The 15,232-nt window shown below is 48.4% G+C and overlaps 1 protein-coding gene across 1 annotated transcript in view; it reads left to right on the top strand.

Moving 5' to 3' along the window:
* The window catches only part of GPC3 (glypican 3), a 141,824-nt gene extending 138,862 nt beyond the window's left edge, over nucleotides 1–2,962 (top strand). The window contains exon 8 of the mRNA XM_066182078.1: nucleotides 1,820–2,962. Coding sequence (XP_066038175.1) covers nucleotides 1,820–1,995 — 176 coding nt within the window. The 3' untranslated portion in view covers nucleotides 1,996–2,962. The remainder of the gene's footprint in view (nucleotides 1–1,819) is intronic.
* The last annotated feature ends 12,270 nt before the right edge of the window (nucleotides 2,963–15,232 follow it).

The following is a 15,232-nucleotide window of genomic DNA, read 5'->3' as shown; positions in this document are numbered from 1 at the left end:
CAGACAACCAACTGTGAAATAATCTGCTGTGAATTTATCAACTCCAGGTCCCTTCACTTATTTTCCAGAAATGAGCTTGGGAAAGTAAGGTGGTGCAGGCAGGCTGCTCCCAAACTGCCCGGAAGCTGGAGCATGCCTCATGCCAGAGGGACTTGTTCTTTCCGTGCTTGGAAACTCTCCCAGCACATCTCTTTCAAGGTGGCACCTTTCTTCCCCTGCTCTTCCCATGGGTGTGCATCGCCAGAGTACAGCAGCAGATCTATACTATTTAGAAAAAAAAAAGCAGGAAAGCTGTGGTAAAGAGGAATTGCAGTATTTATGGGAACCTACACGAGAATTCAGTTTACCAGGAGGGTTCTGCTTGCACCTGGCCCTCTGTGTGGATGGATAACTGCTCCCTTTTAGACATTTCTGACCCCTTTTGATGGCCTGGATGACTCACTTGTCAAACTAACGTCGTTCTGCTTTTGTTTTGCAATGTTTGGGTATTTTTTGATTAAGAAATACCGCCTGTTTGCCTTGGCAGTGGTGTTCATTGGATTGATGTGGCATTTTTTAGATAGAGTGTTTATTCAGTCTCTTGGATTCTTTCTCAGGGGTGGGGTGGGATGATCCAAACCTTTCCAACATGCTAGTGATCCTGGAGGCTTGTAAAAGGCTTGAGCCAGGGTCTTTTCTGATGAAAACCACCAGTTTTCTCCCGCTCAAAAGGTCAGGTTCTGAGGGTAAGACAAATAGGCTTAACTGATTCCCATTTGGGTGACAAAGCTGGACCCCAGAAGATGGCAGCAGCAAAAGCAGGGGAGCAAGAGCCCCACTCCCTTGAGACAAGCATGGGTGCACCCACTCAGTCCAGCTGATTGGCAGGTTCAAATACCCCAGGTAGATCTGGCTAATGGCATCTTAAAACACCTTTTTCTCTTTGTTCTTGGCCCTGAGATTTGCAGGTGTGTTGTCTTTCCATATTTTCCATTTGGACTTCTTTATTCTTCCCTGACCCAGCAAGACAAGGGCAACCGTGAGTTACTGCTCAGTAGGTTCCTCGCAGCCAGTGATGGGTTGCCACAAGCTTTTCCCTCTGTTAATGTCATGCTCCTCTGCCAGGACTATCAAAACTTTTATACTGCATGTTTTCCTGGATTGAAACCCACATGTGCTTCATCTCAAAATCTCCATGTTGCAACACCAGCATGCCCAGAGTGCGTGATCCATTCACATTCCTTCCTTTGATGAGACGGACCAGGGATGGGATGTGTTCTCAGTGCTGTAAGAAGCACATTTTGCACACTCTTACATAAGATTGCAGGAATGCAGAGCTCCTCAGGTCCTACAGCCAGGAGGCTTTGGTGAGCAAGGCCTTCTGCTGACTCTGGGTTTGGGGAAGTGTTAAGTGCTTGCCAGGATTTCCTCACTCCTGCACATATCCTTGTTGTGCCTGGGGAGCAGACACAATTTGCATTGCTAAATACCCCCTCCAAAGCTCAGCTGGTTTTCTTTGGGAGTAGCTCTCCAGTAAAAGGCACATCCCTTATCTCTTTTGTTTTCTTACTGGAGCACCTCACAGTTGTGATTTTTTTTGTCTCTCCGAGCATAAGATTTGGTGTAGGGTTACAGAGACTGGTCGGTGCAGGACTGACAAGATGTTTCTAAGCTCTTCTGGTCCATCAAGCCCTATGATGCCTTTGACTGCACCCAGACCCAGCTGCCCACAGCAGGGCTGCCCCCAGAACCCCAGTTTTTGGAGGGGCTGGTTGTGCTGTGTGTCAGAATGTTGACACACACCACTTGTTACTGATCACCTCTCTCCTTCTGCTTTCAGAGCTGGCGTATGACCTGGATATGGATGACATCTCTGCAAATAAGCAGCTTCTGAATCAGCAAAGCAAGGACGGTGCTGCAGTCCCCAGCAGTGACCCTGGGAGTGCAGCCACCCACCCCAGTCCTGCTGCTGCCATTGCCCTGGTCCTCCCTCTGCTGCTGGGCCACCAGCCATGAGCAGTGCTGGTGGCATCACTCCATGTCTCTCCATGCCTTTTTTTCAGTGAGGAAGATATTTGGAACCTCTTCTGAAATATATGCACATTTCCAAAAACAGGACAAATGACATGAGTCAGTTTCTCAAGACTCTTCACAGAAAAAAACACCCAAATTAAAAAAGTGTTGGTTCATGGCAAACTAGTAAATATCTAACAGTGCTTTTTAAAGATAATCCTGTTTAATATTAGCAGGTTCATACTAAATTGTGTTTCTTGCAGTTTTTGAACACTGGGGTCTCTTCCTTGCTGTTAAGGTGAAGACCATATTTCATTTTGAGTTGTTTGAACATGCATGGGGTACAGAACACCTATGGTTTATGAAATACTCTCAGCAAATATCATACCCCTAGTTGACTTAATACAGGTTTTTTCTGTAGTTCAAGTAGTTTTTGTACTTACTCCAAATTCAAGTCTCACCCCTGGGAATCTGGTCAGGACATAACAGAGAGCATGCAAAAACAGGGGAGAGAGAAGATGAGACAGGAGGAAAAATGCTGTGGAAGAGAACCAGTCATGCACTGGGATTGTGGTGGAGATATGTTCTCTGGGCACAAAGCCCGCCTGCATCATGGCAAGCTGCAAGTGATTTTGCTGCTCACCTCCCAGCCTGAAGCCCTTCAGTGCATGTGGCTGATCACCACCAGCATCCCTGTGGCATGTGCAACAACCTGGTTTCATTCTTCAGAAGTGAAGCACCTCCTTTCCCACGGGAAACCTGCAAAACACAGTTCCAGCCAAAGGACAGACAAGTGGGGATATACACACTGTGCTTTGCAGGGTGAACAATGTCTGTCCAATGTGTTGTGCTGTGAAAGGGTAAAAGAAAAGGATTTACAGGAGCCTGAGGCAGATGAGACTTACTCATGTGTTTCTTTGCATGTTCCTAACATAAGCTATCACTAAAATAAAGATTGGTTGCTCTATAAGTGGTGTCCTGGAAGTGTGTGAGACAATAGTCTGTGTTCTACTGAAGTGGGAAGCCTGGAAACACCAACTATGCCCAGCTCAGGGACACCAGGGAAAGACTTGGCTTGGTCTGATTAAATGACTGGGCTGGGTTTGGTTTGGTTTCTGGCCAAGATGGCTGCATATTTCTGTTTAAGAACTGCCTTTACTAGAGAGTTTATATCTGCAGTATCTTAAGCTGCAGCATGTGCATGTACATGTGCATACACCCCCTCACACACACGTGCATGCTTCAAATATTTGTGTGCATCAGGCCTCTTTTACAGCAGTTTTATGTTTAGGAGAAAGTAGATAATTCCAAACCATGCAGTCAGATGGTTTGGAGAGTGGAAACTTTACCCAGTCTAAGTGGTGGGGCTGACCTGTCTGACTCTGATTTGAAGCCTTGGAATTGTGTGAAGTGCTTTGGGTTTGTGCCAGGAGAGATGATTGTTCCCCCATTCCTCTGCATGGAGATGGTAACTCCTAGTTCACTGCTCCTGATGCAAAGGAGCAGCTCTGGGCTAACCCATAGCATGACCTGATGGGTAATTGTTAGAGACCCGTCCTCTGGGTTTCAGAATCCTCGTGTCCCATCCACAGCAGGGTGAGTCCTGAGGCTGTTGGGGCAGTGCTGGTGACATCTGGTATTCCTGCAAGGGCTGATTTTTTCCATCCATGCACTGTCAGGTGGTTTTGTATTTTGCATGGTTTTGTATTTTATATTTTACGCGTTCACAAACCAAACTGCAATCCTCTCTGTCTCTTGGGGCTGTGCTTTGACCCCTGGGTCAGTGGGGTCCTGGTGCATGGGGTGGTGCAAGGGAGAGCTAATGGTGATGCTGGCAGAGGCATTTCTTCACCTTCCTGCTGCTCAGCTCTTGTTCTGGCCCAGCTCTTTGCATCTTCCCAGCTCTCTGTGCTGCAGCTGGCTGAGCCCATGAGCCTCTGCTCCACCAAAGGGAATATTTTATTAGCGCCACTTGAATTTGAATCGCTTCTTCCCTTCTGATCATTTTCCTTTCATCCCCCGAGAGCACTGGGGGTGGAAGTGGGCTGCTGGGTTTGTTCAGAGATGATGTGCTGCCTCTGTCTCGCCAGGTATCGCTGGTACCAGTTCAGGGACATCATCTCCTCTAATATTATGTCAGAAATATTCTGTGTGCTGCTGCTTCCTTAGATAAGCAGCAGGACAGGAGGGTGGCAGCAGTTTTTCCATACAAGTCCAGTTTGTTTTCTCTGTGAGGAGCTGGCTGTGCCTTGCTCTGTCTCACAAAGCCTGACGGATTCTCCCTCTTGCATCTCCACAGCACAATGCTGATGCTTCTCAGCAGAAGACTCCTCTGAGGCATGCTGAGCCTGGTTTCCCTTCACTGTTTAGCAAAGCTATGCTTGCTGGAGACTTTGTTATGATCAGAGATCATAAAAAACAGCCTTTGAGCCCACTACCTGCCAAGTTTCTAAAATAACAGATTATAACTTGAAAAAGCAGCTGTTGAATTTTCCCCTGCCCTGGGTTTGTGCACATGTTTTAAGAGGGGGTTTGCAAAGAATGCCCTGGCCACCGAGGTGGAATAGCGCTGATGTTGAGTTTTGGGCAGTGTTTCATTCCCATCACGAGAAATAAGGAACTTAATTTTTCCCTGTTTGTTTCTCTACACCACTTCTGTGTACTGTGACCTGCCTTGCCACGGGATGGGGCCCCTCCATCAGGAGATGGGCACTGTTACCTCCGCTCTGCATGTGCACCTGGAACTCCAGACCCTGTCCCAGGGTTTAACTGCTAATACACAGTCAAGATTTTTTTTCATAATATTGATATTATTATATATTATTAATGAGTATACATATCATGTATATGATAATATCTTTATATGAGTCTAGGAGGAGGAGGACTTGAGCTGCTGTCAGGTGCCAGGGCTGCAGCTCAGCTGTGCACACAGCACCACGGTAACACAGTGATGTGACTTCGGCACAGGTAGTGGCCAATTCTGGCCAGCAAAGTGTGTCACCAGAGTAAATACCTGGGGTTTTAGCTGAATAGAGTAGTTTATGGCATGAAGGTGCTTCTGTGAAAAAAACAAAAAAAAACAAAAAAAAACAAAAGCCAAAAAATGGAAAAACTCCTTTTCAGATAAGTTTTAGCTTTGTGATGAAAACCAGGGCCAGTCCTGAGCTGTCACTGACTCCAAACCCCAGGTCTCCCTGTGCAGAGCCGTGGACTCCTTAGTGCAGCTGCCAGCACTGTGTCCTAGTGGTGCCTCGTGAACTTGGGACCTTGTGCTGGCACCAGATAAAGGCCTGGCAACCTTGGGAATATTTCCCATCTCAGGTGGTTGAGCCCTCACCCCTGCCAGTTAACCTGAATGCTTCCTGGCCAGTTCTGCAGCTCCTTTAAGCTCCACTGGCAGCAGTGGGGTGACAGGAGCCTGCTGGCCCCATGCACATCCCACGTGTGGGCAGGACTGAGCAGCATCACCCCTAGTGTAGTCTGCAAAATAAAAAACTGCATTAAAGGTAAAACTGCATTCCCTGGAGGGGTTTGCAAGCAGCCTTAAAAAGGTGATGAAGCCAACACCTTTCCCTGTGTCTGAGGGTGGTGGTGAGATGCAAACATGTGCTTAGCATGTGTAATGTATTTCCGCACTAACCACGCACCAAATTATAATTTAAAACCAAAATATTTTTGTTGGATGGGAAGTTCCAGTTCATTAATCAATTGACTAATAGTTTAGTGCTGGAATGGTAAAATCTAACACACTGAACAGCTGCTAGAAACAGCTGGTGCTTACAGCTCATGCTGTTTGGGGAAGTGAAATCTAGACTGTCTCAGTTTTGGTTTTCAGGGAGCTTTTCAGAATTCCTCATTCATCTCCATGAGCAAAGCCCTCAAGTCCTCTGGAGCATGGGCCTAACAAGGATCCACAGCTGGATTCGCTGGGGCTTCCAGTTGAAACAAAATGCCCCTTGCATGGAGGATGCTGAGAGCACCATCAGAGAAACGTGGCAGCTGGACATAGGTACGTTCCTGTGGGTCTGCAGGAGGGGGACATGTGGAATCCTGTGCTGTCAGGTAATTTGATTTGCTTTTCAGTCCGAACTGGTGCATGCTGAGATATGGGCACAGCAAGGGAGAAGCCACCAACCAAAATGGCACTTCCCAGCTGCTCCCCTGCCTTAGAGGGTGGTCTGTTGGTGCACAGCTCAGGGTCCTGGTGGGGTGGCATGCTGGGGACAGCTGTGCTGGGAGGGAGGAGGTGACTGTCTGGCACAGCCTCCTGCTCTGCCTTGTTGGCAGCAGCTGGTCCATGGTGAGATGGGTGGGAGGAGGTGGTGGTGCCAAGGGAGCAGAGAGACAAGCAGGCTGCAGCAGGGACCACATAAGGGATGTTGCATAGGTCTCTAAAGTAAAATATATGAAAGCACACAAACACTTAAAATGCTTCAAACAGCCAGGTGTATTTCTGAGATGCCTCCTTCCCATGTTGGAGCACACAGCCCAGTGGTGGGACTGGCGAAGCCCACCACAGCAGTCCTGCCCTGCAGGCTCTCTGTGTCACCTAAGCTCAAGCAGCCCAGAAATATCCTTTGGTTCCCAAACACATGGATGCCTTGGTGGGGATTTCCTTGACCTTTCCAGCAGCACTGCAGCTTCATGATTGACAAGTGCTGCTAAAATTTTACCAGATCATACACCACACACCCTAGAAGCAGGTGTCCATTCCCAGAAACCCAGAGATTTTTAAGTTTGAGCTCCACAGCTGGGCACCAGCAAAGTCACAAATTCTCCCAGCATGTTATTTGTTCCCTTAGCAAGGAGTTACATATGGAGGTACTGGGGGAATGAAATCTGCAGCCAGGAGGGAACGGGATGAAACTATGACATTGAAGGATCCTCACTGGTCCTTAGTGTGGGAATTTGGGTTTTCTCTTTGGGACATAATGAAGGCCCCTATATGAAGGGAAACGGTGGGTTTTGCTCAGCTCCAGCCTGTGGCTTGCTCATGGGAGACCTCCCCAAGAAGTAAAAATTGGGGGAAAAAAGCAACCCAAACCAAAAACAACCCCCTAAATAGTCTTGTCACAACGTTACTAAGGGCATTCCCTGGAGACGAGATAACTGAAATTTTGGCATAGGAAGATGAAGCACTGTGGCATGTTTATACAATCAGCAAATTTACTGCCTTTAAAAAAAAAAATCTGAGAAAAGCAGTGGGTATTAATCAAATATCATTTATTTTGTCAGACATTGTATCCTTTTGAAAATAAACATCTTGGTGTTGTTTTTCTGAGAGTGTACTAGGACCTGAAGTACACGGCCATGCCTTGGGGCTGCAAAGTGATGTGTCCCACAGTCCTCCCTGACAGGTAAGGCCATTCCCTGCAAAGTTCTCATGTCCAGCTCCTGGTGAGGCTCCCCGTGAACCATGTGCCATCACTGCAGTCCAAAAGGTTTACAGAAGGAAAAACATTCTTGCTGGAGCGGGTTTTTTCCTCCTGGGCACCATGTGGTGGAGTGGGAGCTGGTGCTGGTACTCCAGAGCACTTTGTGGGGAAGGAAGGGCCCCCTTAGAGATTATACAGCATTATTTCAGATGCTCCTTGGTGGCCACAGGGAGAAAGAAGACTTCTTCCAAGTGATCCAGCACATTACCAGTGTTGAAAACCAGATTTTTCGTAGCAGAAGTACAGATTTAGCCTCAACTTCCCAGTTTACTTGCTGTCTTCTCCCTTGTATGAGCCCAGCAGAGACCTCAGCAACTTCTTGCAATGAGTCAACACATTTGGGGATCTCTGCCATTTGTTTTTGTTTGCTTTCACTGTCTTCTCTATCATTATTTCAGTGTGCAAAGATGCTGCACATCCAGAAAGGAAATCACAGCAGCACAACCACCCTTCACTCCAGATCTCTGCAGGCAAATCACTAGAAAGAAGTGGAAAGCCTGCCTGTAACAGCCTGTATCCCTTCAGTGTCATATTATATTACCATCCACCACGTTAGCAATTGGGAAAATAAACATGGGCTGGATAGCAAAGCAAGAGGCTGTTTAATTACAGATGTGAAGAGGAATGATGTTTGTGTACATTCCACCCAGAACTGGATTAAAGTGGTGACCTTTCCTGTGGTGTGAAACGGGCTTGTTGAGGAGCACAGGCACCTCATGTCACTTCAAGATCTGCCAGACATTTTGTTGCCCCTGTTGTTTACAGTTAACATTGGATGATGTCTCTTGAATCTGAATCTCAGCGACTGACAGAGTTTTCTGAGAACTTGTCATCTGGACTCCATCTAGCAAAATTCCTGGTATTGGGTGTATTTGTTCCCATTTGATGGAAAAACAAAGTTTTATGGAAAAAAAAAAAAAGGAGGGGGGGGAATGGTGGCATTAGTGACTCATGATGTTGAGCTGAAACTTGTGGAACAATCCAGGATTTGGCCCAGGGTCCCATATCCATGGTGTAACTTACTGCTATAGCCTGTCACCGTGTGTGGGATAAACATTTCTTGAATGTGGTTACCAGCATGGACGCTTTGCCATGGCAGTGCCACACAGGCATCAGGGATGGTTTTGCTGTACTCATCCTCTGTGACCATGTCAGAGGAAGGGAATACTATTTCCAACCCACCAAAGTACCAGAATCTTGCTTTCTTGAATCATTCTAGCAGTGCTCTTGCTCCAGATTCTTGACTGGAGAATTTGTCAGACCATGTTCTGCTCATGACAAGGATGATAAAATAGGAGGGAAAGGGAAGGGGATTTTTTCCACTGGTGTCACCAGCCTTGGTGGTGTGAAAACCTCCTGCTCATCACCTTGCGGATACTGCAAGCCCAGGCTGGGCACTGCCACCTGAGTGGCCATGGAAGCCCTTGCCAGTGCTTCCAGCAAATGCTGGGGGCTCAGAGGGCCTGGCTGGGCAGTGTGGGGAAGGGAGATGCTGTCTTATGGAGGAGTAAAGGCACTAATTGGCCTGGTTAATTGCAGAGAGGGCCAGATCAGGCCTGTGGGGTGACACTGGTTTGTTACACTGGTTTGTTACACTGGTTTGTTAATGAAGGACCTTTGGCAGCAAAGGGGGCTGCTCTGTGCCTGTGACCAGCAGCTCTTTCCCTAATTGCTGCCTCTTCCCAAGGCACAGCTCTGAAAGGATCTGGGGCACCGCTGCCCTGAGCTCCCACCAGCCAGCCCGGCTGGGACTGGGGAGCAGGAGGCCTTTTGCTCTAAGCTGGATGCATTTCAGTGCCCAAGGCTGGGCTACTGGGCAGCCCTGTCTTCTTTCCCCATGGCACGGGGGTGAGGGGCAACAGCAGTTGTGTGGGCTCAGGTTCTTGCCCTTTCACTGCCTTGAGATGGTCCCACACAGAGCAAGGGACACTGAAGCCTGCGTTTAGGAAATGGTGACCCACTTTTCAAGCCATGGCAGAGGTAATGCCTTTTTGAGAGTCACAACAGGGAGGAAACCCATGGTACCAGGCTCTGCTCTGGCATATGAGGATAGTGCTGGGGGCTTTACCAGTCCAGAGAGCTATAACACAAAGGTACTTTGGGAAGGAGAAATTTCATTAACGTATCAGAGATTGCCTTAAAGCTGGAGGTGATCCAGCAGAAAGACTGAACAGGGAAATGAGCCTGGCTGCACGGGGTGGCTGTGTCACACAGCTTGGAGACAAATGTTTAGCAGCAGCATATCTGCTGGTGAAAGAATAACTAGAGACATGGGTCTTGCACCTTTTAAACACTCCAAGTCTGCAAATGTGGAGATGGGATTTGCATGCTGCTTTATTTAGTATTGTAAAAGCTGTGCCACGTTTATGGAAACCACCCTGCAGACACCAAATGTGAGACCGCAAAAAGCCGGTTTTTAAAAAAATGTAAAAAATAGCAGAAAAATGAAGAAAAACTCTCGTCATCAGAACCCCAGTTCCAGCTCTGTGGCAATGCTCAAGAGGAAGCTATTGCTTCCCCTCACGCTGTTGCTGCGTCACAAGGCTTAAGGGTTTCACCACTAATAATTTATGTCTTTTCCATGGACAGACAAAGAAGCCCACTGAAGTTGGGGACTAACTCATCCCCCTGTGGGGCCACTGCTTCATGGGGTGCAGGTGACAGGCACAGAGGGGAGATGGCAGAGGGTGCTGTAGGTGGCATGAGCTGAAGTCCCCAGTTTTGGGGGGCCAAGCAAGGGATGAGGGAGAGGCAGGAGCACTGGGAGGTCTCAGCACAGAGTGCAGGTAGGATGTGAGCACTGAGGGAAGGAGGGGGCACCCAACTGCACTATGTGTGGCTGTTGGACAGTCTTGGTGTCACCTCCCTCTGCAGAGACCTCCACAACAGTCACTCACTTGTAGGGGGTCAAAGAGCCCTTGTATGTGAGGGCATGATAATTATAACTGTAATGATAATAACATAATAATAGCAACCACTGCTCTGTAGCTCATCCTGCACACTCACTCAAACCTCTGTGCATTTTCCATGTTTCTTGCCTGAAACTTATTTTCACAGCCTTTGAAGAGTGATCATTTTAAGCATGATATAGACAGATCACTTAATTATTTTTAAGGAGACTGATTGATCCCACTGCCTGATAGGCTGCCAGACTCCACCTCTGGTGACTGTCTGGCCGAAGCTCCTGGTCATTACAATCTTGACCTGGTAATCCAATCTCTAAAGGAGTAACTCAAGATCCTGATGTTCCTGTCTGCTGATTGTGGGATAAGTGGATTCCCCTTTTACCACCTCTTTTACACAGCCTCACATGGCATTTTCGTTAAAGTTGTGCTCTTGATCTTGCTTCTGACAGCATGGGATGGGCATGTGGATGGTTTGAAGGGCTCTAGGCTCTCTGGGTGGGCTCTGGGCTGCTGGAGAGGGTCTTGCTCTGAGCCCCTGGCTTGTTCCTGTTATCACTGTGAAACCCAAGGGAGGAGCTGGCTGCACAAGAGGGGCAGCTGTGGCTCAGGCAATGAAATCACTGCTACCAGAGGTGCAAAGGAAGGGCAGAGCAAGCCATGGCCAGAGTGTTTTTCAGAGGGTGTTACCGAAGCATGCAGGAGGAATGAGGGAATGCTCTGCATGTCAAACCTGCTCTGCCTCTTTTAAGGGGTCTCCACCAATGCTACCTACCCCTGAATAGTGCTTGGCCAAGGGATTTGTGCAGTTTGTGGTGATCCATCCCAAAATAGTCATGATCAGACAAAGTGTTAAAACATAATTTTCTCAGTGTTCCTGAGTGTGCTGAGCCCTAAGGTGCTCACAAAGTGGGAAGGTGCTGCTACTTCACCTCCGGTCATGTTCCTTTGCTCTTTTTTCCCTCAGCTGCCTCTCTTCCCTGGGGTCTGGGCAGGTACATACCAATGGTGATGTCCAAGTTAATTAAACCCTTTGTTTTAATATTTTTTCCTCTTGAAAGTGTCCCTCTGAGGGAGGCCAGATGCTCCTGCTTTTGAAGCACACTTCTGAGGGCTGAAAACATCCCCTACCCCAGCGCTGCTATCACAGGGGCAAACCTTTCTGCACAATCCACCTCTGGCAAGACAGACTGAGGCTGCAACGTCCCAGCAAAGGAGGAGCCCATTCTGCACCAGGTCCTGCAGTTGAGTTGTGGCTTAGGTGACTGAGGAGGATGTGTGTGTCTCTGCGACACGTGTGCCAGCTAACAGGCTCTGGGAAAAAACATCCATAGGAGCTGGTGTCATTGTAAATGTCACAGTATTGTTATCCCAGCAGTGTCAGAGCTGGTGAATGAGCCAGGCCTGCCTTAGAAACTGAATTAAAATTGAAAGAATTTTTAAATTAAGAAATAATTATTTTGGATTTTCATTCCTGACATCTGGTTTTTTGCATGATTTGGGTGCGAGTTTTCAGTTTTCCCACTGCAGCTGTGGGACTTGGGGAAAAAAAAACAACCAACTTCTTTAAAGAGCTGAGACAACAATTTCAAGTGCCGGGCACTTACATTAAGTATTGTGAAACATTAATTGCAGGATCTCAGCAATGCTTACGGTTACTTTCAGGCAGAAAGACCCATGGCACTGGAGCAGAGCAGGCACACAGCTACCTGATGCTTCGCTTTCTCAACCGAAACAGAGATGTGAGTCACAAGGAAATTTTCCACAGGGAACATTTTTTTGCCCATTAATAGCAAAAACAGCTGAGTGGGATTTTTTTGCCTCTTGTACAAGAATCTATGGGGAGCATCTGCACAGGATCCATGAGAGCTGGTTGTTTTGGGATGGGGACAGGGATGGGAGGGTGCTGCAAGGAGGAGAGATGGTGATTTTTCACAGAGGCAGTTTTGGAAATGAGGCCTGGGCATGGCACAGAGGGAACATCCCTGGAGCTGCTCTTTCAGACCAAGATGGAGCCCAAAGAGTGCAAATTGTCGACATAACAGCCAGCAGGATGCCAGGTCCTCCAGTGAAGGGCTCTGCAGAGGGTGTTTTGCAGAGTCTTCACCTTCTCCAAGACACCTTTTTCCAGAGGGAGGAGATGTGGGGGCTGTGCCCAGCCATGCACTGGTCTTCCTGGGAGGTTCCCAGCCTGTGCACATGGGGATGCTGAGCACTGCTCCCACATAGGCTGTGGGAAGTTGAATACGGTATCAGGAAAAGTCCTTTCTTCTTCCTACTTTTTTCTTGCTTTGTGCCTCTCTTAATTCTTCACCCATCCTGCCCTGGATGTGTCTGAAGGCCATGGGTGCTCCCAGCCTGCCTGCCGGATTTCCAGGGGAAGGTACAGGATGGGCAGCCTTGCCACACATCAAAGGGACAGTGGTGCTCCCGCCGTCCCCATCCCATGCGGGCACGCTCCGGCCCCGTGGCGCAGGACCACCCACACCGCCCCGCACATCAATCAGCCCTGGCTGAATCTCGCCACTGGCCACCTCCCTGACCCCACTATCTCCCTCCTGTTCCCCTGGGATTCAAGTGCAAATGCCCTGGGCCGTGGGCTGTACAGCCCCTAGCACCGGCCTCAGCCCTCGATGTCTGCCCCGGCTGATGGGGGATCTCCCTCCAGCTGCGAGACCACCGTGTCCTGGCTGATTTACAGCAGGAAACATCGACCTGCAGGGTAACCAATGGCTGGGGGAGGTTTTTTTTCCCCTATCTTTTTCTTTCTTCTTTCCCTCCTGATCAGCTGTTGCAATAAAATGACTTTCATTTTTTTTCTCCCCTCCTTTCTCCCCAGTATATGCCCAAACCGCAATATCGGTTAAAAATATCATCTGTGAGAGGAAAAGGCAAATAAATAAGTACATCAAAGCCAGCAGCCTGGGGCTGTTGGGCTGGGAGAAGAAATAGGGCTAGGCCTTGCGCCCATTATCTTGCTGATATCTAATGCCACCACTTCAGAGTGTGAGAATGGAGCCTTTTTTTTTCCCTCAGCTGAGCTTACTGGCCCTGGTGTTGGGAGCACAAAGGCCGCCATCTACCACAGCTCTCAAGATAGACCGTTGACATGTTGCTCTCAGATTTCATTCCTGAAAATCTGGAACTGTATGCTGAACAAATAACATGATCTTTTTCCTTCATCTGGAAAGGATAAAAACAATTGCTGGCACTCTGAGCCGATCATTCTTTTTTTTCCTCCCTCCTCCCTCCCACTTTCCTTGCAAGCCCCGACTCACTATCTGCAAGTCACAACTTGCATATTTTAATTTGAAAACTTTAAACCATGGGGAGTGAGGGGCAAGAATAAAGGAGAATGAAAAAAAAAAGATTAAAAAATACGTATTTCAAGCAGCAATGATATAACCATGAAAGTTCAGCAGCCAGTGTGCTGCCCCAGCCCTGCTGGACAAGGAGGATGGAGCCAAAGGCGAGGGATGTACATCCCTGCTATGGTATGGACAGTGCTTAATCCATTTAGGGGCTGGCATGGTGAGGAGGGTTGCACACCCTCTGGGACCCACATTATACCCTCTGATGGGCATCGAACCTGGGAGGGGAACGAGACCTGTGACCTTTGGTCCAAGGCAAGGTCTGATGAGTCCTCTCAAGCAGTAGGACTTGAGCCATCACTCATCCTGCATCCCAGTCTTCCAGCTTGCTCCTTCATGGGTTTTGCTTCCAGCAGTGCATTGATGGGAAGAGGAGCCACATCAGCCTGTCCAGCCAGGTGATCCGGATGGTGAGCAGTGTGTGCTGCCAAGTACCTTCTGCCTGCAGCAGTGGGTGTTTAAAGCAGGTTTTGTTTACTTCCACCTGTGCAGCACACACATTTTCCACTCTGTGTTTACAAATTCTTTTGAAATAGCCTATAAACAGAATTAAAACAGTGCCTGGAGGTAAAAAAAAAAAAAAGTTTCATCATTTTTTAAAATATATAATTCTTTCACTGATACTGAAGACCGGTACAAAACAGGACTGGGTCATGTCCCACTCAGAGCTGGTGCTCTCTCTGCTCTCCTTTGACCTGTTTTACCTTCTGCATCCCAGGTGATATTAAAGGGGTTGGCCACTTCTGCTGCCCTCTGCTAACAAAAACCTCAAAGGCAGTGACGCGCATCCCTGCTGGAACAAGGCAGATGTCTACAAACCAAACACTTGCTGGACTGGTGCCCGGGTGGAAGTGCTTTGAGGGGAATGAAAGGCCCCAGATGAAGTGCTGGTTGCAGTAATTAAAACCTCTGGAGCTCCCCCTGGTAAGCTCACACTGATCTTCCCAAGTACTCAAAAACTGCTGACCATCACAGCTCCATCCCTGGACAAGCACAGCATGGCCTGGAGCACGGAAACCAGTGCTGCTGGTGGAAACCAGCTGCCTGCCCACAGGTAAAAACTGCCATCAGTGGTGATGCCCAGCATCAGAGGGAACTGGGACGGCCTCGCTGACAACTGTGGGGTAACAGGCTCCCTTTTCTCCTGGCTCTGCTCCACAGTGTTTTAGCTGGCACAAGGTAGTTCAGGTGATATGTAGCTATTACTCATTTTTAAGTAGTGCCAACTGTCTGGGTTATCTGCTGCTCTGAACATGCCTCTCCCTCTCTCTCTTTTCCATGTCGGAGAGTATTTCCTGCCGCTTGGGATAGTGCTTGGGGTTGTTCCCTCTGCCCCAGGTCTGCAGGGGCTGAGGCCCAGAGTTGGTGGGGCCACCAACAGCAACAGGGGCCATCTCCAGCCACGCCGTGCTGTGCCAGCCACATGTACCAAGAGCTTTGGGTTCTGCTGATAGCAGGGTATGTTTTCTCCATGTACAGAAGATAGGAGGAAAAAGATAGCCAGCTTGAATTGTGGCCAGGAGGTTTAGGT

Source organism: Chamaea fasciata, unplaced genomic scaffold (assembly GCF_029207755.1).
Source record: "Chamaea fasciata isolate MVZ Bird 193981 ecotype frontalis unplaced genomic scaffold, bChaFas1.0.hap1 SCAF_4, whole genome shotgun sequence".
Classification (NCBI taxonomy): domain Eukaryota; kingdom Metazoa; phylum Chordata; class Aves; order Passeriformes; family Sylviidae; genus Chamaea; species Chamaea fasciata.
Note: the sequence above shows the minus strand (reverse complement) of the source record. Positions and strands in the feature narration are given on the sequence as shown.